This window comes from Zeus faber (genome assembly GCF_960531495.2).
Source record: "Zeus faber genome assembly, chromosome: 12".
Classification (NCBI taxonomy): domain Eukaryota; kingdom Metazoa; phylum Chordata; class Actinopteri; order Zeiformes; family Zeidae; genus Zeus; species Zeus faber.
In genome coordinates, this window is record NC_137196.1 from 27,026,423 (window position 1) to 27,053,858 (window position 27,436).

Below are 27,436 nucleotides of genomic sequence, written 5' to 3' on the forward strand. Positions count from 1 at the left end.
GAGTGCACCCACAACACTGGGTCAAAGCAAAGCTTAGCCAAAATGTGGCTGGAATAAAGGCAAAGTGTGTGTGTGTGCGTGTGCGTGTGTGTGTGTGTGTGTACATTCACCTTTAGGTGTGTACTGTAGGACTGATGCTCACACGGCAGAAAAAAAAGAGACAAAAGAGTCGGAGCCTTTGTGTTAGTTCTCGCTATTCCTGGCCCTCTAGGTCCTCTGGGTGGAGGAGGTAGAGCGGTGGCGGAACGATGCTAAAGATAAGGAATGTGAAGGGGGAAGGAGGTGTAATTGATGGGGTGCCGATGCCCTCAACCAACCTCCAAAGACGAACTACCCCCAAATCGGGGAGAAGGTGATGGAGAGAGTTGGGTCCTGGGTGGGTCACAGAGGTCCCTGGTCATTTATCTCCAGTGCAGAACCACACCGTGCGGCCCGTTAGTCCTCAGAGCAGGACCGGCTGGACCCGGATCGCCACCTTGTCAGAGCTGGACGACCGCTGGAAAACTTCACAAAAGCACGGCATAACTCATGTTTTGGGTTTGGGCGCCTTTCAAGAGGCCAATTCCCTACATTTAAAGGGAACCTATTATGAAAAACCCCCTGTTTCAGTGGCTGTGCGCATGCGTTCGGGTCTCTGCCGGGCCGACTAACACGCACACTGTGAAACAAAATGACCCAGTTAGTTCATTGTAAGCTGTCTGTTTCAAAACACACGTCCTGAAACAGCCCGTTCACATTTGCAGCCAAACCCTACGTCACATTGGGCTTCAGTCGAATTAGAACCTCCCTCCATCTGATTAACTCTTTGTGGTGTGGGGATGGTGTGGTGAGCAGCCACACCTGACCTGGATCCAGGTGATTGGGATCGGGGGGGCTGCATGCCTGTTGCAATCCAGCTCGTTGGTTGGGCTAACGAGCAACAGGTCAAAACCCCCATTCCCACACACACTCAGGATAGGAGCCCGTGTCATGACATGCTCTATTTTGCTCGATTCTAGGTAGCCTACCTCTACAATAAACAGGTGTTTACAGCCCCCCGTCGTCTGTGTCTCTATGCCACAGGGCCCTGAAAATGCCACTTGGGTGGTGTGTGGTGGTGAAACTGCCACACTCAACAAATAAATATCTTAAAAGAAAGACAAATTAATACCAACACTAGGACCTGGGGGAGTTCCCTGAAAACTCGACTCTGGCACTGGTGACGCTGAGGTGATGTCATTCAACGGGGTTTCAGAACGGGTTCCATGTTGTATTTACTCCTTAACGTTCACTGACTTCACCTTTCCAGTCTACTAAAATTTGTTTCTGAACAAATTTGAGGTGAGCAATAATCAATCCAGTTGCTGACTCTCCACTCAAATTAGATCTGCAAGATATCATTTAAAAGTTTGCTCCCACTTTCGTAAAGCACAGGCTTGCTTGCTCGGGGATTCCGGGTTTAATTCAACGTTGTAAAATAAAATAAATACATCAAAAATAAAAAATAAATATATTTTTTTTAATTTGCCATGTTTTTTATTAGCGCTGAGTGTACATGGGCTGGTTCCCACCCAGAGCGACGCGACTCGACCGGGCGGACTCAGTCCGAGGGACCATGGTCTTAGGTCTGGACCCATCACCAGCACTTCCATGACTGAAGGTTCAGTCCCTGTCCCGGAGCAGGAGCTGAATAAGTTGCTCAAAACGGAGTTCTAAAAACTACGATCTTTCCTACAGTAGTGCCTTCAGCGTGGACACAATAAAAGGGACGGTTCCTCCAAAAAGTCCTGAGAAAGATTAAACAGTTGCATGCGGATGACATGCTGAAGTTCAAACCCAGCATCAGAGTGGGGAAGAAAGGGGATTTAAGTGACTTTGAACGTGGAATGGTTGTTTGTGCCAGACGGGCTGGTCTGAGTATTAACTGTAACTGTAACTGTTGACCTACTGGGATTTTCATGCAAAACCATCTCTAGGGTTTACAGAGAATGGTCCGAAAAAGAGAAAATATCCAGCGAGCGTTGTGTTGTTGTGTGGACGAAAATTGGACGATATTTTCTTGGCCCACTTTGGGCCCCTTAGTACCAACTGAGCAGGGTTTAAACGCCACAGCATACCTGAGTATTGTTGCTGACCATGTCCATCCCTTTATGAGCACAGTGTGCCCATCTTCCGATGGCTGCTTCCAGCAGGATAATGCACCTTGTCACAAAGCTCAAATCATCTCAAACTGGTTTCTTGAACATGACAATGAGCTCACTGTACTCCAATGGCCTCCACAGTCACCACATCTCAGTCCAGTAGAGCATCTTTGGGATGTGGTAAAACGGGAGATTGGCGTCATGGATGTGCAGCCGACAAATCTGCAGCAACTGCGTGATGCTATCACGTCAATATGGACCAAAATCTCTGAGGAACACTTCCAACACCTTGTTGAATCTATGCCACGAAGTATTAAGGCAGTTCCGAAGGCAAAAGGGTCCAACCCGGTACTAGCAAGTTGTACCTAATAAAGTGGCCGCTGAGTGTATATTGATTATATTAGATGTACAGAAAATATGTTCTGTTCCAAAACATGTATATTTTTCATTACACAAAAGCAAGATTATCCCGTATACGTGAGATGCTTTACGTTTTGAAACTCCCTCCGGTGGACAGATAAAGCATTGACACTGCCTTTCCACAAGTGCAGCCTGGGGGCGTTCCCAGGCGCCAGCACCAAATTACGTCGTCGAGGGGGATATAATTACAGGCAAGATCCGAGCACGGACCCGGGAGTGACCCTGCATGGGTGACGCCCCAATCACGGATCTGCCCGGCTCCTGTCATGGTCCAGCTCTCCTCCCCAAGTGGCTCCTACTGTAATATGAGTGAAGTTTCAGCAACTGGATTGATTATTTTGACTCAAATGTGTTCAGAAAAATATTTTGGTGGACTGATTAGGTGAAATCGGTGAAAGTTACCAAGTAAACACAACGAAACCCTGAGGTTAAGCTCAAACCCTATTGGCTCACAGAACTAGAGGCCTCAGGAGGGTGGCTCCTCCTACTAAACAGCCCATTTTGGAACAGGATGTTATGGAGGGATTTTAAAATGCATAATCTGAGTGGCATATTCAGCAAAACACTTCAAAGACATGTTTTCAGGACTTCAGTGACCTATATCAACTTGTTGAAATGGAACATAAAACCCCTAAAAAAAGCCTTAGGTTGGGTATGGACGCCTGCCGACAACCTTCATGGGGACCATTGGTCAAGAACTGAAGTCGGCCCCCAGTCCCAATTAATGAAGTGATGCTTTTTTGTTGAATTCAATTAGGGAACCGATTCAAATCAATACATCTATAATAAAAACACACTGTTTTTCATTGCTCTCATGATAAGCAGAATGAATGGGCCCTCCCCAAATGTCTACATGGGCCCCAGTGGCTGGGCCCCAGAAAAGCTTTCCCCTTTTTCCCATTTTTGCACTGATGACATGGATGATGACATGCTTCTTCCAGAGTCAGACGGAATGCTGAGCACATTGATCCTCTTTTCAAGTCCAACTCAGGTCCTTCCGCCATCTTTACCCATTTCATCGCTAAAAAAGAGCCAAAACCCATGGCCAGAACTTTAAACAGAACTTTGACAAACAAAGGGCTGTAGAGCAACAAGCCACTGGTACCGCTCCATATTGTCACATACATGTCCTGTACATGACCCTTGTTTTACTTTCAAATGGTGCCATCCAGCATGTAAAGATATTTCCATTTAAAGGCGATGAAGCCATATTAAGTGTATATACCCTATCCTCTGCCATGGCTAGTTCATAGACAGTGTTTTTACCGTGATCCCTGACACCCCCAGGTCTCCAGACCATGCCCCCAAGCCCCAACACTGGTTAGGCAGTGACAATTGATTTTAAATCTAAGCAAAATGTCAGCAAAGGACACTGGGTGGAAGGGGGAACGAGGCTGAGGGGGATATACATATCACCACTTTGCCATTTCCCAGCTGCTGCTCCATTTACAGCTCCACTTTTTTAATAATCGCAACGATAAAATACCTCATTAATAAAATTGGGGGGCACAGTTCCAATGACACAGCACCTGAAAGGCATGAGTTTTATGCGCCCGGAGACTTGATTTATCACTACACAAACCTGATCAAAGCACCAACCGGTGGCCAAATGTCCAATGTACAAGCTATAAAAATTGAAATACAGCTCCATCATGTTTGGGGAAGTTGGGGCAGAAGTGGCTGAGGGATCATCTGCCATGTCCCTGTTTTCAAGTGCACCGGGGTTAACATTTGTTTTCCACACTTTTCAGTTTTCAAGGGGACAGATGGCTGCAAAGCAACTCAATTTACTACATTTGTTTTGACGAGGAAACAGAGGGCTAGTGTTTAGTGCTAGTGTTTACTTATAAGGACACAGGAAGAGAACTTTTACCAAGGTCTTGCCCCTAAATTATATCATGGGAAATGCTTGCTGGAGTAGTGTGCAGAGTTTGCATACTACGATATTTCGCCTGATGTAGTTTGTCATCCTGGTACTTTTCACTTAATATTTGATGCGTACCACATTTTCTGACATACTCAAAACTCTCACATGCTAAATAATTTGCTGGTATCATACTGTGCATGTATAGTAGTATTCTAGTATTCTATTCTAGTATGGTAGTATGCTAGTATAGTAGTATACTAGTAAAGTTGTATCGTAGTATAGTAGTATGGTAGCATGGAAGTATAGTAATATACTATTTAAGATGTGTGGTAGTATAGTAGTATGCCAGTATAGTTCTATACTAGTAAACTTGCATGGTAGTATACAGTAGTAGTATGGTAGTATACTATTTAAGTTGTATGGTAGTTTAGTAGAATGCCAGTATAGTAGCATACTAGTATAGTTGTATGGTAGTATAGTAGTATGCCAGTATAGTAGTATACTAGTAAAGTTGCATGGTAGTATAGTCGTTTTCTAGTATAGTTGTACTCTAGTACAATTGTATTCTAGTATAGTATGGTAGTATAGTATAATAGTAGTATGGTAGTAAAGTAGTACACTAGGATGGGCTAGTAGGTCTTGGTTAACTGACACATCACACGTCTCATTCAAAAATAAACAAGATGATATTTACAGTAATTTGATTTATGACATTATCATATTATTTACTATAAATGTACAGATTCCGATTGAGAATGTTCCATTGGAACGTGTCCAGTGTGCAACGTGGACTTGGTCACTCAGTAGTTTCGACGTTACCAAACTATTGATTTACGTGTGTATTTATATAGCTTCTTATCTGGTAGATATGTCAAAAATAAAAATAAATATAGCTGCAGGCAGAAATACACAGGGTCTAGTTGAGTCGTGTTGGGTGCTTTTTACAGTTTTCCGGGTTCTCTGAAACGCAGCACGATTTTCTGAAATGACTTGAACACAGCATGGGCTCCCCCCAGTCTGTCATCTCCTGATTGCTCGTCTCGCAGAGCAGCCACCATACGGTCTACACAGCCCAATGCTCCTGTCAACAACCGTCCATGCACGTTTGCATGTAAACCAGAACTTCTCATTGTTATAACTCACCGTGTTGTCTATGGAAACAGAGCTGCAGTTTTTTACTTGGATGACATTTTCAGTAAGTTCCATCTCCATGAAATATGACAAACGTTGCGATATTTCTGTGGGCTTCAATTTTTCCGACGCCAGGTTGGATGTTGAAGTCATCACTGAGTCATACATTTCAATGTTTTCTAGGAACGACATTTCAAGGATTATTTTCTATAATTTTTTTCATTAATCCTGCAAAGTAATGTGGACGATGGATTTAAATATCAATCTAACAAATCTAATGACATCTACCAGGTAAGCGTTATAAATATACACTTCCGACATGTCCAAAGACTACAGAGTGAGCGATTGTGGCGCTCTGGGTCTTTAAGGACAGGGTCCCCTAAGTCACAAGGAATGCTCCTACAGTGTGCGGAAGTAGGGGATGCTCAAATGGTCATATGGCACGAGCTGATGCTTTTCTCCACCATTGACCCCAACTGTGGTTACTGGCAGTGCCTGATAGATTACAACAGCAGGGACAAAACAGCCTTCACCTGTCCCTCTGGTCTCTACCAATTCAAGGCCATGCCTTTTGGTTTTATAAAATGCACCCGCCATCTTTCAGAGGCTGATGAAAATGACCTTGGGAGAGCTGTGAGGCAACATCTGTTTTGTTTAGCACTTTAGGAACCTCCAGGTGGTTTTCCAAAAACTCAGAGAAGCAAGACTGACCGGCAACATGAAAAAGTGCCATTTTTCCAAAACTCCCTCAAGTTCCTGGGTCACATAGTATCTGTCACAGATATTCAGGTGGATCCAGCCAAGGCCGAGGCATTAGAGGAATTCCCAGTGCCAACGAACCTTAAGGCCGTCCAGCACTTCCTTGGCATGGCCAGCTGGTACCATCGGTTCGTCCCGAACTTCTCTGAGCTGGCCGAACCACTGAATGCCTTGAAGTGCAAGGGTGCTGAATTCAAGTGGACCCCTGAGTGCCAGTCTGCTTTTGAAACTCTAAGGACGTGTCACCTCCCATCCCGGGGCATCCAAACTTCAACCTTCCTTTTGTGGTTTACACAGATGCCAGCGACGTGCACCTAAGAGCCGTACATGCCCAGATAACCGGGCTTGGAACAGAAGAAGTCCTGGCATATGGCAGCAGGAGTCTAAACAAAGCCGAGCGCAACTATTCAGCCACTGAAAAGGAGTGTTTACTTGTGGCCTAGGCCTTGGAAAGGTGGAGATATTACCTGGAGGGAAGATTCTTCACTGTAGCCACAAACCACTCAGTGCTGCTATAGGTCTTTAAAATCCAGAGTCCCAGTGCACGCCTCACACGGTGGGCCCTCTGGCTACAGTAATTAACTTTCGCTGTGGAATACAGGAAAGGAAAATACAACACTGTTCCGGATAGCTTATCCAGAGTTCCTCACAATTCCACCAGCACTACCTGCCACTTACCATCAGCCTTTGTAACTCTGCTGTCAGTCAAAGCAGGGGGGGTCTGGTGACAGGATATGGCAAGCACAGCAGGATGACCGAGATTGCCAGTGATTGTACCAGGCTGTGATGGACAAGGTAGAAGTCAACTTAACAGACTCCACAAAGTACACCATTTTGGAGGACAAAGTCTATCAAGTGCTGCAATTACCCCATAAAACCACCTATCAAATCCTTGTACCGGTGACTCTCCGACGGCCCCTGCTGCAAATGATCAATGAGGCCCCCTTGGCTGGTCATTTCGGCAGATATAAGACCTATAAGAGATTACAAGTTCTAGCATATTGGCCTCATATGAGCCTTGATGTCAAGACATTTGTACAGAACTGTCAAGCGTGTCAGCGCTTCAAGCCCTAGCAGCATGGTAGCTGGGAAATTACAGCAAACCGTAATAAACCAACCTTGGGAGATGCTGGGAGTGGACTTTATGGGCCCCTTTCCGAGGAGTTCCAAGGAAAATGTCTACCTATCGGTTTTTGTGGACTTCTTCACCCGTTGGGTGGAGCTATATCCCCTTCAAAAAGCAACAGCCAAGACGGTATCAAAAATACTCACCCAGGAAATCCTCAACAGATGGGGAGTCCCCAATCACCTGCTGCCGCACCAGGGAAGCCAGTTCATCCCCTCCATCTTCAAAGACACCTCTGAAGAATGGAGCCTGAAGCAGAAAATGACCTCAGCCTCCCACCCATAAACCAACGTGACGGAGAGAATAAACAGAGCCCTAAAAACAATGGTTTCCTCCTATGCAGGAGAGAACCACAAGCAGTGGGATAAACACCTATCAGAGTATTGTTTTGCTCTCAATTCAGCCGTCCACAAATGCCTCCTGCCCCGGCCAAGGGAGGCCACACCCGACTCATCCACCTACAAAATCCTCACCAAACTTCAGGACTTTACAGCATTTGCCCAGTGTAACCTCACAAAAAGACTCACCTAGATCAGCAATATCAGGACGAAGACAGAGTATGGCTCCAGTCCCATCCATTATCTAAAGCAGAAAAATAATTTACGGCACTGGCTCCTAAGCGGCTCGGTCCATACCTCGTTGTTGCTTTGGTGAGGCCGGTTAATTATGATGCAGTACTGGAGCACAACAGGGAGAACCGGAAGGTGGTTGAAGCTTGAAGCCCTGCTATCCCACCACACAGGAACTGGACAAGCCGGAGAAGAAGAGCCTCTTGAACGTTTTTAACAAGGAAAGTGACCATGAAGAATTTCTGGGCTTCCCCGCTAGCTCACCTGCCTTGGAAGCGGCGGAAGCGTGCGGAGGACACGTGTGCTCCTAGAGGACACACGTGTCTTTTTCCAAGGGGGGGGGGGTTGCTCTGGGCCTTAAAGGACACAGTCTCCTAAGTCACAAGGAACACCCCTATGCGGAAGAAGGGGATGTCTAAATGGTCGTACGTCGCGAGCTGTCAGGGGGGACAGGCACACCCGGAAGAGGAGCCATCTGGAGAGTCCGTCGCTCGTCTTCCAATTCCTGGCAGCACGTTTGAGTCTGCGTGAATAGCCCGTCATCCCTCCGTCACCATCCACCCATACAGGCCTGGAGAATTCACCCCGGGGACCGGTCGCCCCGTCTCCACCGGAGTGAAGGAGGTAACTCCGAAATCCCCCGAGTAACATACCTTTAAAAAGACTCATTCCCATGGGACGTCAGCCCGTGACACAAACTACTTAAACTGAGGAAGTGACTCAGGGGGAGGGCGTTGCACGGGACATTATATTCTTTTGTTATATTGCACTGTATTCGTGAGGCACCGCCAGTTAAGGGGCTGATTGGGATATCAGCTCTTTATAGGGTTCTGCTGCTGGTATTTATGAATTATAAATTGTCAAACCAAGACTCTGACTGGCACCACGGCGTAACCACCAGTGACCACTACTCGATTCAACGCCCCACACTGGAAACGGTCCAACTGGACATTCTCAATCTGAATCTGTACATTTACAGTAAATAATATGATGCTGTCATAAAGCATCTTACTACAAATATTATTTATAGTAAATAATATGATGATGTCATAAAGCGCCTTACTGTAAATATAATTTATGGTAAATAATATGATGATGTCATAAAGCATCTTACTGTAAATATCATTTATAGTAAATAATATGATGATCTCATAAAGTGTCTTACTGTAAATATCATCTCATTCATTTTAGAACGAGACGTGTGACGTGTCAGTTGACCAAGACCAACTGAATATTTCGGGTTGAAGTTTTTCACTAATATCTGCTCTGTATGTAAATTGATTTGGATGAAATTTGAAACACGAGATCAAGGCATTTGGCCTTATTCATATTAAATGAGACTGATTTACACTTTACATCCCATCAAAATAAATTATTGTGACATAATGAAATGATTAATGTGAGAATTCACATTACTCCATTCACATCTCAGAGCTGAACCGACACTTCCTCCTCTCGTTCAACGTTCAGGAAGTCACCCCTCGCTCACCGTGCGCTGCACCGACTGAACCAAACGAACCGAGGGACAGAAAATGGAGCGACTCTATTACCGATGGAGTCGCCAAGAAATGAATCTCAAAAAGGAGTCGAACCTTCATCAGTCCTCACTTTCAGAGAGAAACTTGTTGTGCTCAACACAGAGCTGCAGTTCTGCTGGAACTGATCAATGAGATCAATTTGTGCAGCCCTGCAGTTTGGATCTTGTGACACAAGAGCCAGATTCCATTATTTATGTATTTGAAGTGAATTTGAAACATTTCGATGGCACAGCGCTTGAAAAAACACTACCAGCCTTAACCAACGGGACCTTTACCTTCGTCTGGAAAATTAGACACGACTATGTCCCAGCGCTGCTGGGATCCGAGCAGCCGCGACAGAAAGCGAGATGAAATGGAAAAAACAAACAATAAAACCCCAAAACCCTAAAACAGCCCGGAGGCCAGGAGCCATTCCATTCACCCGACCTGAGGAACAGAAAGTGAGAAAGAAAAGTAACAAAGTGTCTTGAAGGATCAAATCAGATCAGAATTGTTTTTTATTTCTGTTGGAAAGTCGGAACTCATCTTGAGTTTTATCCTTCCACTGCTTCCCCCTGAAGTAGATCATCCCTTCTTTTTGAACAGCTTCTATACAGATGGACGGATGGATGGATTGATAGAAAGATGATAGAAAGATAGATCGATAGATAGATAGATAGATCGATAGATCGATAAACACTATAGACAGATAAAAAGATAGATAGATGGATAGATAGATAGATGGATGGATCGATAGATACGAAAATGCCAATATGCAATTAACCTTAATTAGCATCCATCTTGCATGTGGTGCAAGATGGACTTCCTGTCCGAGTGCTTCCTTCTCCAGCGGCTCTATCTTCGCACGCCTCCGCCCCAATTAAATCAGGATGTATTTGCCTTTCAAAATTCCTTCTCCTCCTCCTCCTCCCTTTGCCACCTCCACCCCCCGCGCCCGCCTCCCCCCTAGTGAGGTAATTGATGGAGGTCTCAGGCCTCCATGATGAATGGCTTCCAGTGCTACTCCCATGAATAGGAAGATGAATGGCCTCGGCCGGAGAAAGGGGGGAGGCAGAAAAGGTTGGTACAAGGAGCGCTGACACCGTGACAAATACAAGGACCGTTGTACCAAACCCCCCCCCCCCCCGGTCCCCCGGCCCCCCCCTGGTGTGGTCCAACCAGTGGTCCACGGTACCACGGAGCGGGCGGCGAGGTCCACGGACGGACGGACGGACGTTCCTCTTGGTCAAGGACCATTACCCCGCCCATTAGCCAATTAACTGCAGGTGCAGCGGTAATGCCTCGGTCCTGCCGGCAGGGGGCGACGGGCCAGGTAGCCCACGTGCACGGCAAATAATGCCCAAGCCAAAGGGTCCAAGCCTCCCTCTCCTGACTTCCATGGACAAGTGCCCTAGCTCAGCGCTGCCCAAACTTCTCTCACTGCCCTCTTGAAAAAATCCCCAAAAGCCCTTTGCCAACCACGTGCAAGGACAAGGGAAGCCTGAAACCAACAGTTTCCCGACGGTGGCGCAAGGATCCACGGATCTGCATCGTTCCATTCTGTACACCGACGCCCGAGCCGCGAGATGATTTTACCGCTCGTCAAATCAGTCACTCAACAAATGCAAAGTAATGAATGATGGAAGCGAAACGTGGTTTTCAAGTGTTTCAGCAGAAAGATAAACAGGAAAAGCAAGCGTCCAATATTAATGAGTTCCCGACTCAATTATAAAAGTAAATAAATAGGAAGCGATCCAAGCGCACCAATCACAGCTCTCGCCGTCGGTCTCGTTGTTGCATTTTCGGTGCAAGTCAGCTATACTTTCAATGAGTGTCTGAATTAAATAATAGATTATATTCTATTTTGTATTTTTTTTTATATTGAGACATGATAATTAAAACCCTATATACATTGACCAATAATCTTTGTTTTGCCGATGGTTTGGTGGCCCACTTGCAGTACCATCGCAGACCACTGGTGGACCACGGTGACAGGTCGAAACCTTTCGACTTTGCCACTTTGCAAACGTTATCAACTTCAGTGGTGTTACAGGAAATGTGACTTCATGAGGCTGCAAGCGTACGGTGATGCGGACACAGCGGCCGAAGCAACTGACAGACGTAGCACAGCGGGTTATTGTGTTAGCCTAACTGACAACGGAACTCTGATTTCATGGAGAACCAGAAAAGCAGCCCACTGTGGCACTGTCCAATTGTGAGGCAGAGTATTATGGCGTTAGCTACGACCAGGGCTGGACTGGGACAAAAAAAAAATATGGCGCCGGCCTTTTCGGCCCTGACAGCCGAGTGGGCAGGGTTCCGAGCCACGGCATCGGATGCGAACAAACAGAGGAGAGAGGGGGAAGGGGTGTGGTCTAGTAAGAGATGTGATTGGGCCAGTCCAGTGTCCGCATAGAAAATGAACCGATGGGCTGCTGTCCCTGCTTTATGGGCCGGCCGTTGGACAATTTTTGTGTGGCATGTCAGTACGCACCACCTAAGGCTTGGGATAACCAAGGTACAATAGCAGAAGCAAGGAATCCTGTGAGAAGACCGAGGTGCAAGAATGTTGAGATCAAGCGTCATCCCGTGAGGTCAACAGCGAATGAGGGAGAAATACGTGTTCCGGTCGGCGCCGAACTGTCACCCCGCCGGGCGTCTTGTTCCTCCGCCCGCACCGCTGAGCGATCCCACCCCGCCGACGGAGGTGGATCGCCCTGTCGGATGAATCCCTCGCGTCGTCCGCATCTTCCCTCAGTGCGCTCAGAGCGGTGACGGGGGGCAAGGGGGGGACCGACGTCCGAAACATCCTGACCCGACTGCGCAGCCTGTCTCCGCGCGCCGCCCCGTTTGACAGCTGCCGAGTCCAAAGCCAACGTCATTTCCGAAGGCGTTCGGCGAGGACAAAATGTCAAAACCAATCTGCGTTTTTCCCCTTTCCGTGCCAAGCCGGCGCCACGGGATACGGAGGAACCAAAAAAATCCGCAACAGTAATGACAATATGATATGCATATCAGGGCAGAAGCCCAAGTCGTCTCTGGCAGGAACAACCTTTTCATTGCATATAAAAAACGAGTACATAATAATACTTCACGGAGGAGTCGTTGAGTTCGCTGGCCCTGACAGGCTTGGAAGCGACAAAACAAATCTCCTCTCAAGCCAGGGGCTGAGGAATATTTCCCGAAAAGGCAGTTTGTCTTTGAATATCTCTTAAATCCCAGAGTCATTATGGATAAAGTGCGGGGAGAGGTGATGCATGCGCCGCTTCTGACTCGACAAACAAACGAATGATCCATCGATCGATCGCCCTCGCCAAGTTTTTTTCCATTTCCTCGGGTTCTGACTCGGTAGAATCCAGACATCTATCATGTATTAGGAAAAAAAAAACAAACAAAAAAAAAAAACACCTCAAAGTACTCTACAGTACTCGACTCAGCTCGTTTTCAGCATAACAGCCCGTGGTGATGGGGCAGTTTGCAGAGTTTGTCCAGCCCACGTTTTGTGTTTTTATATCTTTTATATCCAAAATACCGACAGCTGCACCCAACTCCCCGGCAACGAGCCTTCTGTCGTTTCACTTCACCCGTTCCGCTGTCGTTCTGTTTTAGTTCACGACACGTGTTCAGAAAAAGGCGTTCGTCTGATCGGATCAATTCTTCCCAATTCCGCCTAGAATGCGCTGAGTTCACCTGATCGACGGGTTTCCGGCAGAACGGGAGCTCCGCGTTCACCGGAACAGCTTTCCCTCCCAAGGTGTCGTCCATCCGTAGTCATCAAATGTTAGACTCGTTTTTAAGACTCGGTTCTTGATGAGTCACTGGGTGAAAAGAATCGTTTCCATTTTCCAAACGACTCTTGGCCGCGTCGGAAGAGTCGGTTCGCCTCTGAGTAATGAATGAATCATGACATCTTGTCACAATTATTTAATTTGGTCGAAGGCAAAGTGTCAATCTGACACATTTAAGATGCATTGTGCCAAATGCCTGGACCTCTTTTTCACTCATTTATTTAATCCACATCAATTATTTTCAGTTTGCAAGCGGAAGAGTGATTCACTCGCTCTCTAACTTCATCGCCCACTCACTGAGACAAAAGTTATGGAAACTTAAGTGCAAATCCGAGAGTCAAGACTCTGTGAATATCTTTGTCTGGCTGCAGTTACCAAGTTGCGAACAAAACAAACAAACAAACAAACCTTTGCCAGAGTGACTCCCGAACTCCCGAGTCATTTCAGATGCTGTTTGCTCGCTATGAACTGTCTGTGAGCTCCCATCACTAACACCCCTTTTTCACTGCACCAAAAACCCGCTCACACCCGCTAATATCTGGCATTTCTCTTTAGCGGGGAAAGGATACGCCCGGCATTCAGTCCCGGGACAAATGACTCTGCTGTAGTCACAGCTTTTTTTTTTTTCGGCTCCAGCTCCGATCGGCACGTGAATAAACAGGAATGTCCGTCTAACATTCGATCATTTCATATCCCGTTGAGAATCCAAAATATTGACTTTCTTTTTTTCCCCCGCATGGGGGACCATGACATGTTTTGGGCGGGAGTGTGGGACCAGGCTTTCTTCCGGGCTCCGAGCCACTCTAGTATCGCCCAACCAGCCTCCGAACCGGAGGAGTGTCTCATGGTACTTCGACTGTTTGGTTTTGTTCTTTAAATCACGGGAAACACGACACGCCCCATTACCAGAGCGTTTGTGACACGCCAGAAAAAAAATAACCCGGAAAGGCATGCTCGTTCGCCGGCAATGGAAACGGCATAATCGGCTATTTTTAACGTGTTTACCCGCGTTTAAAAAAGCTTTAAAAAATGGTTTGAAAACGGTATAATTCATTTCTCCTGCAAAGGGAACGGAAGGCCCAGGCGATGAAAACACGACCCGCACTGATCTCGGGGCCTCGGCTGACGCGTCCGCGCCGCGTTGTGATGAAGGTGATGAGGTGATGAAGACGCGCCGCCAGCTCCAAATGTGCGCTCCAACCCACGGTGACGTGATCAAAGGCATACTACAAACTGCGAGCGCGGGAATGCAATCATCCTTTCACCCCCCAAACCATAATGACTTCCCGCTCCGCTGGCGTCGTGCTGTCGAACCGTCACGTCTCAGAACGTTCGCTCGTCGGGCAGGCATCGCGCGTTCCGCGCTGACAAAACACGAGCGCTTTTGCCGCCGTAGCCCGAGGGGGTTGAGGCTAAGGAGTGACAGACGTCTCTTTCTGAGCTGCACCCCGTGTAGGCGTAGACCTCCTCCCTCTAAACTTTTGGGGATTATTTTGTGCTTTTCCAGCGAGCGCCGCCCCCACCAGCGCCGGAAACGGCTCTGCAAACAAAGTACGACGTCTCCACCTCCGAGCATCATGGTTCCCCTGCAGCTTCGCCCTGGACCCCGATCGGCCACTCGGATGGTTCCTTCACCTCCTCCAGCTTCCTGCGCCTCCTCCACCTTCATTCCGCTCCTCGACGTCCAAGCCAGATCGGTCAAATCAGGGCCCGTTCTCGCTTTTTTGGGGGCCCTGTGCGAAAGTGCTGTTTGAGGGCCCCTATTTTGTGGAACTATGGTGAGGGGGATTCCAAGGCATGGGCCATGCATTTAACATGGAAATGCATCAATCCGCTGCACTTTGAGAGGAAAAGAGGCTCGATCTGTGGAAAAACTCTGAACATCTTTTTTTTTTTTTCTCTCAAATTCAAATCAAACATCTCAAGTTGACCTCAGCAACTTAAACCTACAGGAAATTATAAATATTAAATAATTAATGGGAAACACTGGGGCTCCCCCACATCAAGAAACTCCCGAAAACGAACCGGATTTACCCAATCGGCATTGTAACATCCATAACATCTTGTTGTGTGCATCTCCCTGTTTATTTAAAATGTTAGGAACAAATGTGTTGAGTGTTGACCGAAATTCAGGCAAACATGGCAACTGAGAAATAATAAAAATTGAAAAATATCCCTTACTCCCCAAAAAAACAATAAATCAAATAAATTAGGCCATTACACAGACTGAACAAAAAATAAATGAGGCGCTTGGCTACCAAGAGAGAGCGGTCATTTTCATTTGTAAAATAAAAATAATAAAGGCTAAAAATGGCGGCGGTGTCGGTTTTCGAGGGACTTCCAGACCACGCCACCAACGAGAGATTAAAAGGTAGAACGCCTGGAAAGCCACCGCAACATTATCCGTTTGTCACCGGCCCACGGCCATAGTCACAACTTCAAACCGGGCTTTTGTTCCCGTGTTGGAGAGTCGGTCGGCGTCCGACGCCCGGACGGAGCCTGGACTCCTTAAATCCCAGCCGCAGGGCAACCGGAGAGAAATGCTGTTTGCGCAATTAGAAATAATGAGTTCGACGCTGCTTCTCTCCCACCGCCCAAATGATGTCTTCCGTACGCTCTCCCTAAAATCACCGGGAGCGTTTAACAGACGTTCGGAACAGCAGAGTCAGGGCGAATTGAAAAGAGGGAATGATGAAACACCTTGGAGGACGGCGGGCAGCAGGTATTTAGCATCGCAGAGGAATTATTAATACTTTCTGTTTTGTATTCCTCTGTCAACGACGACAGCTTCACAAAGGAAGGTTTTTGTGAAACTGTCTGGGAGGAATTCTGTGTCACAAAAAAAGGATGCGTTTACTATATAAAAAAACAACTACAAAAAGGTATTGTGTATACAACAAATACAATTTATATGGAGAGAAAAAAAGCGTGTTGGATCAAGATATATAATTTGTTTCTGTTTGAAAACCATAAGAAAAATGTGTGGATTTTTTATTTATCAATAATATTTTATTTATTAATCTTCTTTAATTTTATTTTTTATTTGCATTTAAAAATCATAATACAAATTGCTGGATTTATTCATTGAATTATTTCGTTTACAATTACTCTCTTTTTTTGTTTATTCACTGATCTTATTTTTGTATTTAAAAATCGTTCTACTCCCCTTCTCTTCCAAGAGAAAAACAACGCTTCTGTTGTTATTCGTACCTATTTCTCTCCAAGTTTATTTCACTTTAGTTTACTTTATTCATGTGATGGTTGGGAGCTTTGGACGAGCGGCATTCAGAGTCACCCCCCCAATTGGTTTAAATTCAGTCCCATTGTGGGTTGATGGGAGATTTCTTTGACAGGAAATCCGTGTTTAGAGTCATCCATCGCTCTGCGGCGAGGAGGAAAAAGTAAAAACGTACTTTGTACAAATGCTGTGAATACTAATGAGACCAGAGGAATAATCGAATGGATTCCAGTGTCAGGAGGAGGACAAAGAGGCAACAATACAGAGAATAAGAATAATACTTATAATATGTGTATTGCTGTGGGGAGCAATAAACACAGTCCAGTTTAGTCATGTCAGGTACGTATAACAGGTTTCCCAGGTTCCGTCAATCAACAAAAAATAAGGGCTCTTGGAACTTACTGCGCTGCGAAAATGCCTACTGTGAGCAATTATAGTTTTTGAGTTTTGTGAAACGCAACACGAGTTACAGTTTTCCAACAATAGGGTTGCAGCCTGCCTTAATTGCTCTATCAATTGGCATAGCTATATTATATAACGCAGAGTCATAGTGATCTACACCAATGCAGCCAGTAAACAGCTCAGCATACGTTATTTGGAATGTTGTATTGAACATTGTTCGTCTTGTTACTCGTTCGTCTTAATTCTGTTACTGCAATATAATCTCTTCCTGGAACATTATCATTTATCCTACCACACTTTTTCACAACCCTGATAAATATTATTTCCTTTCATCAAAACATTGTCTAGGTCATTTTGTGTCCATGTGCAAACATTCTGGATCTTGTTGTAAATAATTGCTGTTAAACTGATAGCAGCATACTGCTTGTTCCCGGAGTCTACAAACTGTGAATCATCCTGATGAAATTTGCCTGAGGCTGAACACTGATATGTAAAGGGAATCAACAGTTATACTGAAAGGCTTCTCATCTACATAAACGTTTTTCATAGATATCATTTCAATATCCATTTTTTCTTTTACATTTTTGTCTTAAAGGTTTTTTCATTTTCTTAGACTTTTGGCCAATTTTAGACATCTGGAACAATAATAAACACAAGCTTTATAACCACTTTCCGAAACAATAATAATAAATCCATGTAATTTCACAAACATAATAAATAAATGTTAGTTTTAATTAGTACTTTATTGAATTTTTTCTGTTAACAATCTACAATGGAAAATTCAGTTAAATAGAATACTTGTCTATATTGTAATGCAGACAACATTTATGGAACCTAAAAAATTAATTTGGCATTCAAACAATTATGGAAAAATTTGTCAATATTTAACACTTTCTTCATTAAAGTCTGCTACATTGAGCTGTAGGAAAAAGTAAGACATATATAAAAAAAAAACAAAAAAACTGTCTTTGGAAGTACTGTACATGTACAGTTACAATGATGGCAGGTGACGTTTGGTCTCGTGCGCGTCAATTATGACGTATTTATGCAGGTTTACATATTTATGGAGGTTTACGAAGGTAATTGAACTTACATTATTTTAGTGACTTCTTTCCTTGGATGAAGTTTTCATGGAATGCAAAAACATCATCATATTTCTGTGACTAATTACTATATCATGGCTTCTATTTTTCCAACGCCTTCCCGGATCATGAACTCATCACTCATTCGCACAAGTCACAAGTTTCTGTGGATTAATGTTCTTTCGTGTTTATTCATGAATCCGGAAAAGTAACAGGTATCAAAAAGATAAAATATCGATCGAACAGGTACACAGATATCTACCAGGTAAGAAGGTACGTATACACATACAGCGCGACGGAGTCTACATCGCACACTGGACACCACTCCAATGTACATTCTGAACCATAACCTGCACATTTATAGTACATAGTATGATGATGTCATAAAGCATCTTACTTTAAAACTCATCTTGTTCCATTAGCTTTTGAACATTGGCGTGTTGGTAACGCAGGAATACCTATATACTTGGGGTCACATTAGTTTGGTTTTTCACTATTTTCTGCTCCTTATGAGGATCGATTTGGATGAAACTTGAAACACAAGATAGTTGCGACGTACCATAACATAACTGTGTTTGTAACTTCTGCCGTTGTTCTGCTCCAGATATTTTAAGCCCTGAAGAATATTGAGGGAAAACAATGACCAACTACAATAAGGGATCCAGGCTCGACCCCTAATAGGCTTCATTTTGTCTGGTCTCACCCAGATCAAGATCTCACACCTGAGAACATCTTACATGTAGAAAATCACAGGCGATACAAATTATAATCCATGTGGTTATTTAAAAGTTCTCCAGGGGCGAGAGTCACATTTGTTTGAGGAACTCTAAATGTGAGTACAGAGATATTTAGCTTCTTTATTGTTCCTAAATATGATAATATTTCCACAAAAAAACTAAAATAGTGTCATTTACAGAGGAGAGAACTTGCACAGTCTTCTATAATCTGTGTGGATAATTTGTGTGTTATAGATGAGTCTAATTGAAGGAGGATTTGGCGATCCAGCATTTGCAGACTACAGAGGTTCAAGCATCACATTAGCATCTTCTTAGGAAAGGTCAACAAGTACTGTAACAATAGCAAAACACTGACATTCAGTTCATTTTGAAGTAGAAACAATAAGACGTTCTTTCCCGACGAGCATATAGACATATAGCACATTGTATCAATCCAGTCGCCAAAGACATGTCATTTGCGAAATTACCTGAGTTATGGACTCATGTCAGTCACCATCAAGGTCTTTTAAATCAACCGAAAACAAAAAGTTCCCTCTACAACATTATACACATCATCATTATCCAGTTAATTTCCTGACATTTTCCTTTCCACACGTACTTTGTGAAGCAGCCAGGACAAAGAACTGGAAATGTAGTTTATCGGCTGCAATTAAGTTTATCTGGATATAGAACGATGGATCAGTAGACGCAAATACACAATAAAACTATAAATTAACAAAAAACAGTGAAAATAAACAATAAACCAGGGAAAATAAACCTAAAATCAAACAATAATCAGGTGCACAGTGGGTTCTGTGGCGCATTTTCAAAAACAAAATAAAATAAATTATTGGTACTGGTGGGATCAGTTGCATTGTGGGTACTGGTGTGACCAGGTGCATTGTGGGTACTGGGGTCCTACCTGTGAGGTTCTAGTGTGACCAGGTTATCATATTCACTGTGCAAAATGTGTTTCTATGTTCATTGTCCTCGGTGAGAGTTTGTATTTTCAATTGCTCAATTAAAAAAAATATAAGTGTGACCAGGTGAATTATGGGTACTGGTCTGACCAGGTGCATTGTGGGTAGTGGTATGACCAGGTGTACTGTGGGCACTGGTTTGACCAGGTGTACTGTGGGTACTAGTGTGACCAGGTGAGTTATCGGTACTGGTGTGACCAGGTGCATTGTGGGTACTGCTGTGACCAGGTGTATTGTGGGTACGTGTGTAACCAGGTGCATTGTGGGTACATGTGTAACCAGATGCATTATGGGTACTGGGGTCCTACCTGTGAGGTACCAGTGTAACCAGGTGCATTATGGGTTCTGGGTTCTTACCTGTGAGATACTAGTGTGACCCGGTGTATTATGGGAACTTTTGTAACCAGGTGCATTACGGGTACTGAGGTCCTACCTGTGAGGTACTCTGGGTCGGGCACCGGGTCAGACAGCTCCTCCTGGCACTGCACCTCCGTGGGCACCGAGGCCACGGCCATCCCGTCTGGAAGCTGCTGCTGGATGCCCCGCGCAAAGTTCTTCTGCCTGAGGAGCGACGGTGAACGACAGTTTACATCTTCAGTCTTGAAAATATGTTAAAAGTCCCATTAGTATAAGTATCACATTTTTATGCATATTTTGAGTATTCTGTGCAGACGCCACGTGGTAACTACATCTGTATGAATGGTGTGTGTGTGCGTGTGTGTGTGTGTGTGTGTGTGTGTGTGTGTGTGTGAAAAACAGAGAGAAAGTTTGTTGTATAGTCATGTAGGGGTGGACTGTATAAATGGTATAGAAAGTATGAATTGGCCCTATGGTATGGACTTTGACAGTATACGATATGGACTTTGACAGTATACGATATGGACTTTGACAATACACGGGATGGACGTTGACAGTACACGGTATGGACTTTGACAGTACACGGTATGGACGTTGACAGTACACGGTATGGACTTTGACAGTACACGGTATGGACGTTGACAGTACACGGTATGGACTTTGACAGTACACGGTATGGACTTTGACAGTACACGGTATGGACTTTGACAGTACACGGTATGGACTTTGACAGTACACGGTATGGACTTTGACTATAGCGTGCTGACCGGTGGAGCCCTCACAGATCTAATGTAGGGTTTTTGTTAATATCCATTTTTCTATACATATTGAATCGGAATAATTTTGAATACTCATTTTCAGCAATATGGATGTATCAGTAGCAGCTGCTTCCTCGCACCCTCTTCTCTCTGACAGCGGGTCACACACACCGCTGCAGCGCCCACATAGCCCCGCCTCGTGCCGGAACGGGGAATGCTGTCGCCGCGTCCCCGTGTCTCCGGCTCCATTGCTGGCTCTGTTAGCCCTTCTAACCCTCCAAACCATAGGGGACAATGGGAAACCAATGCCAAAGCTAATGCTATCTCTCTAGCCCTCTAGTTGAACTGAAATTTTTTATAATTGAAATATTGAAATTCATCTCAAATTTTTATAAAATCTATTGAATTACAATGATCAAAAATCTCGGAGGACGGACAAAAGTAAGAAGCATTTAGAAAGTTTAAGAAAAAGGAATATAGCGTGATACCGCTACCGTCCATGCTTCCAATGACACGGTGATACAAAGTTCCGGCCATCGTGTCCAGCCTACGGTGATGGATACATCAGTAAGACAAGTCTCAAACTAAATAATACAACACACACACACACACACACACACACACACACACACACACACACACACACACACACACACACACACACACACACACACACACACACACACACACACACACACACACACACGCAGATCGACAGCAAGGCTTTCGTGCCAAGGACTGCGCCCGAAAATAAATCCTATGGTCATAACAGAACGTCGTCAACGTGTCAAAACATGGATGCTGTCAAGACGAATAACGTGTGATCATCGCTTTAACTTTACCAGCCCTAGAATGAGCGAATGAATAAATGAATGTTTGAAGGCGTGTGAGGTCCTCCATCACCTTCACCTCATTTAGGAGGAGTGGCAGACACAGGTCATATGTACAGTGAATGAATGGATGGATGGATGGATAAATGAATGAATGAATGGTGTGTAAGGTTCTTCACCACCCTCACCTCATTTAGGAGGAGTGGCGGATATGAATGCATGAATTCATTAATGATTGAATGAATGAAGGGATAAAAGGATGACGGAATGAATGACTCGCTCGTGGCTATCCGCTGATGACCGAGCTGTGAAAGCTCGCAGGGTTGGCGCTTTGAGGATGCGTAGCTCCCAGATGAAGGCCACCTGGCGTCCGGGCGCGGCTCGGGGTCCGGCTGACGGCTCACGTGGAATCGACCTTTTTTCGGCGGCTGCAGCGGACACGCCGCCGGACAAACAAGCCTCCCGCTGCACCTCCGTCAGCAGCACCACGGAGGGAAAGCGCTGTCAGCGGTAATTATACAAGCAGGAACATAAGGGTCCTTTAATAATGATAATGAGGAAGAAGACGACAACGGGCCTGTAAATTTAAATGGAGTGTCTCGTGGCGGAGGGGGTTATTTGGGGGCGACGCCGCTGAGCTTCCACCAAACGGGCGCCCGCAGCGTGGAGCCGTGTTTATGTTCCGGCTTGATTAATTGGCTCTCGCCTCGGAACAGGGGATGAAAAAAAATAACACACACACAGAGAGAGAAAATGAAATGATGTTTCCTTTTGTGGAACGTGTCACTTCTCGTTTGGTTAAGCATCGGGCTCATCTGGGCCCGCGGCGCCTCGGATGCCGCTCGGCCAATTACCGCCTTTCCCGTCCCTGGCGCCGGGTCGGACGCCGCCCGTCGCAGATACACGCGTCTGCCGCGCTTTTACTCTGGAAAACAATTTTTGTTTTTCAAGCGTGGGGAGGGCGTGGGGAGGGCGTGGCGACGGAGACCAGCTCCGTCTCCGATGTTTTTAGGTGTTTTTTTTTTTTTTTTCTTTCGTTAAACTCTAGAGATTTTCATCCCTTTTTTACTTTTCTTAAGTTTTCTTTTATTTCACGACGTCAAATTCGCATCTCGGCGGAAGCTGTTTCACGGCCTCTCTCTCTCTCTCTCTGATTCCATATCTCTCTCTCTCTCTCTCTCTCTCTCTACTGTTCTCTCTCTCTTTATCTCTCATCTCTCTCTCTCCATCTCCCTCTTTCCTGCTCTCTCTCTGTCTCTCTCTCTCCCTCTCTCTCGCTCCATCTCTCTCGCTTTCTCTCTCTCTCTCCATCTCTCTGTCTCTCTCTTTCAATCTCTCGCTCTCTCCCTGTCTCTCTCTCCCCTTCTCCATGTCTCTCTCCATCCCTCTCTCTCTCTTTAAATCTCTCTCTCTCTCTCTCTCTCGCTCCCTCCCCCTCTCCATGTCTCTCTCTTGCTCTCTCCCTCTCTTTCCATCTCTCTCTCTTTCTTGCTCTCTCTCTCACTCCATCTCTCTCTGTTTCTGTCAAATCATCCAAATTTAAAGTGTGAGAGTAAAAAAAAAAAAGCGAACGAGACTATTCTGATGAACGCTAAAACTCATTTTCTGCCCCTCCTCCATCAAACCCATCCCTCCATCTTTTCTTTTTTGGAACATGAGCTCCGTCCCCGTGACGGTGGTGTAGCGTTCCGGCTGACAGACGTTCCCAGAGGAGTTGGAGAAAATTCCCCTCAGGTCTTGAAATTTTCGCCGACGACTAATCGGTGAATGAACAATTAATCGTACAAAGAATTTCGATAAAAAAGAAAAAAAAGAAAAAAGGACGTACTTTTTGGTTCATTTCATGGTACAATCTCACAATAATACACATTTAACAACACATGTCGACCTTCGTGTTTACATTGAACATTTTAACATTTTGGCGGAAAAATGAATGTTCCTCCTCTGTAATTGGTCGTATGTCAGTAAACTCCCCTTAAATTTGGATGAAAAAGTCTGATTGTGAAAGAGAACAATTTTACAAAACGATCGCGTCGGCTCAAATAATTTGGAACATTAAGTGATGATGTAATAACTGCCACGGCTCTGCAGATCAGCGCTTTGCGATAAAAGGAATTGGATTTTTGAAAAAAAGAAAATAAAGCGGAACCGAACCCGAAGTTGCAGCCGACGAGAGAAACTGCGGCAGACGGCGTCACTTCAAGAGGAAGGAGCAGAGAAGAAAAAAGAGCCGAAAAAATGAAAAGGGGAAAAAGAGAAAGAGGGGGAGGTTTTCTGAAAGTTTGGGTAATGGCCGCCCGGCAGCGCGGGTCTCCGCCGCCCGCCCCCGACACATCCCCCGTTCTAATTAACCGAGAGGACGGAGGTGTCTCTCAAGATGGGCGAGAGGAGGTGTGGGGGTTGGGGGGGGGGGGTCAAAGAGAAAGAAAGAAGAGGAGGAAGAGGAGGAAGAGGAGGAAGAGGGGGGAGCGGGAGTCCACGGTGACGGTCTTCATCAAATGATCCCGAGCGGTCCCCGGGATGAGAACAAAGGGCGGTAAAATATTCATTAAAACCTGCTGCGAGCTGGTCGTTGGAGAGGGGGATGAAGGAGGAGGGGGCGGGTGGGGTGGAAGGAGGGAGCGATGGAGGGGTGGAGGGATAGAGAGATGGAAGGAGCCCCGGAAGAAGAAGGAGGAGGAGTTTGGAGTAATGAGAGAAGGTTATGACTTTTTATCATCTCATTACTGGAGACCATCGAGAGAGAGAGAGAGAGAGAAAAGAGAGGGACGATGAGAGAGGGAGAGAGAGAGAGAGAGAGGGAGACGATGAGACATGAAGAGAGGGACGATGAGAGAGGGAGAGAGAGATGAAAAGAGAGAGAGAGAGAGAGAGAGAGAGAGAGAGAGAGAGAGAGAGAGAGAGGCCGTGAAACAGCCTCCACCTGACTTCAACCTCCACTCCCCTTTTGCTCACTCTACAATCAAAAGTATAACCTGGTCCGATTAGGTTCATTTTCGGCAAACTTTTCGGCAAACTGGCACGTGGTCTCTTCTCATCGCCCACCTTCATCCACCTACCTCTACCCTCCCTCCACCCTCCCTCCACACTACCACTGGCCCCACCCCCGCCTCCCTGTTGCCCATTCCATGTTTTCCCCAATTAGGTTCCATTTGAGTGAACTGGCTCCTGGTCACTTCTCATCCATTCTGTGAACATCCCATGGAAACAGGCCTCCCACAAGACATTTACATTTACATTTACATTTAGTCATTGATCAGACGCTTTTATCCAAAGCGACTTACAATTGTTCAAACACCGACGGACGCAGCCATCAGGAGCAATTAGGGGTTAAGTGTCTTGCTCAAGGACACTACAGCATGCTAGCAGGAGGAGCCTGGGATCGAACCAGCAACCTTTAGATTACTAGACCACCAGCCCTACCGCCTGAGCTACCATCCCCAGTTAAGACCCCGGCACGCTCTCCTCCACCCACTGCCAGCACCACCTTCCCCAACACCACCACCACATTCCCCAACAGCACCACCACCACCACCTTGTCTAAACGGGCGTTCTTCAAAGTCTCCCCACCCCCGCCCCGCCGCCTCTCCACGCTGCCTTCAAATGTGATCAGAGCCTCTGAGATGCAGCTCCTTGTTGATATAACGTTCCTGTCATACGCCGAGAGTCTGAAGAGAAGGATGGAGGGAAAAAGGGAGCGGGATAAAGGTGTTTGTGTGTGTGTGTGTGTGTGTGTGTGTGTGTGTGTGTGTGTGTGTGTGTGTGTGTGTGTAAAACGCTCCTCTTCCTCCTCTTTTTCATCCTCCTCCTCTTCCTCCTCCCCCCCTTCCTTTTCGTCCATAAAGCAGATCCGAAAACAACCGCAACACTCCCATTCAACTCCAATTCACCTCCAGCGGGGCCCAAGACGGTGGTAGTGACCGGGCTTCAAGGGCCTCACGCTCGGCCCGATCTTCAAAGGGAGACTGGGTGTATTCGGATCTGCCACAAACATTACACCACAAACATTACACCCACAGATGTTGCACCCACAAACATTACACCCACAAACATTACACCACAAACATTACACCCACAGATGTTGCACCCACAAACATTACACCCACAAACGTTACACCACAAACATTACACCCACATATGTTGCACCCACAAACATTACACCCACAAACGTTACACCACAAACATTACACCCACAGATGTTACACCACAAACATTACACCCACAGACGTTACACCACAAACCTTAAGCCTACAAACGTTGTACCCACAAATGTTACACCGACCAGCTTTACACCACAAACGTTACACCCACAAAGGTTACACCCCAAAACTTTACACCCACAAACTATACACTCACAAACATTACACCCACAAGCGCTACACCACAAACGTTACACCCAAAAAGCACAAACATTACTCCCACAAACTTTACACCCACAAACTTTACACTCATAAATGTTACACCCACTAACCACAAACATTACACCCACAAAGGTTACACCCCAAATGTTACACACAAAAACCACAAATGTTACACCCACAAGCACTTTACCACAAATGTTACATGCAAAGACCACAAACGTTACACCCACAAGCCCTACACCACAAACGTAACACCCAAAAACCACAAACGTTACACCCACAAACTTTACACCCACAAACTTTACACTCACAAACGTTACACCCACAAACGCTACACCACAAACGTTACACCTAAAAAGCACAAACATTACACCCACAAACTTTACACTCACAAATGTTACACCCACAAACGTTATACCCACAAAGGTTACACCACAAATGTTACACGCAAAAACCACAAACATTACACCCACAAGCGCTTCACCACAAACATTACACCCAAAAAGCACAAACATTACACCCACAAACTTAACACCACAAACTATACACCCACAAGCACTACACCACAAACGTTACACCCCAAAAAAACACAAACGTTACACTCACAAACTTTACATCCACAAACTTAACACTCACAAACATTACACCCACAAAGGTTACGCCCACAAACTTTACACTCACAAAAGTTATACTCACAAAGGTTACACCCACAAACTTTACACTCACAAAAGTTACACCCACAAGCGTTACACCACAAACGTTACACCCCAAAGCTACAACCGTTACACCCACAAACATTATGCCCACAAACGTTACACCCACGAACAGTGTTTTTGCCGCGTTCCTTAATCAGAATCCGAGCGAAGCGGCGTCACGGCTGTGGAAGCCCCTTTGAAGCCGCGCCACCTTCCTCAAGGAGGTGCAGGATTTACCACGTTTGGACGTTTCACACCGTGCGAGACGCACGTTCCACGACAGCCACACAAGGACAAAGCCTAAAATAAAAAAGGAAACAGCGTAGGCATCGCCGGGACAGAGCTGATGTTTCCTTTTGTTCGACGCAGCGTTGGCTTCATGGTTTGTTTACTGTCACGCATTCATTTGAAAGGAAATAAGTCAGAGAAGAGCTGACCAGTACCAATACTGTACATCATTTTCCGAATCCATAGTGATGTGGAGGCTTGGAGAGAACCAAACTAAATGCCGATGGTGTCATTATTCTACAGCCATTACGATGTGCAATCAACATTAACTTCATAATGAAGAAAACAGTTGTCTATTGCTCCTTTGAATCGTGCACAACATGAGGACAAGTGGCAGCATTTGGGGACAGACTAAAAGGCTTACTGTGAAATGTGGCTGAACAGGGAATATTTATCAGTAGAGGGGCAGCACAGTTGCGAGAAGACACATGT

At 45.5% G+C, this 27,436-nt stretch overlaps 1 protein-coding gene across 1 annotated transcript in view; it reads right to left on the reverse strand.

Annotated features, from left to right (window-relative positions):
• astn1 (astrotactin 1) overlaps nucleotides 1–27,436 on the reverse strand; it is a gene marked incomplete at its 5' end in the record, with an annotated part of 346,128 nt that overhangs the window by 173,860 nt on the left and 144,832 nt on the right. Inside the window, one exon of the mRNA XM_080010501.1 lies at nucleotides 20,149–20,276. Within this exon, the coding sequence (XP_079866627.1) occupies nucleotides 20,149–20,276 (128 nt within the window). The remainder of the gene's footprint in view (nucleotides 1–20,148; nucleotides 20,277–27,436) is intronic.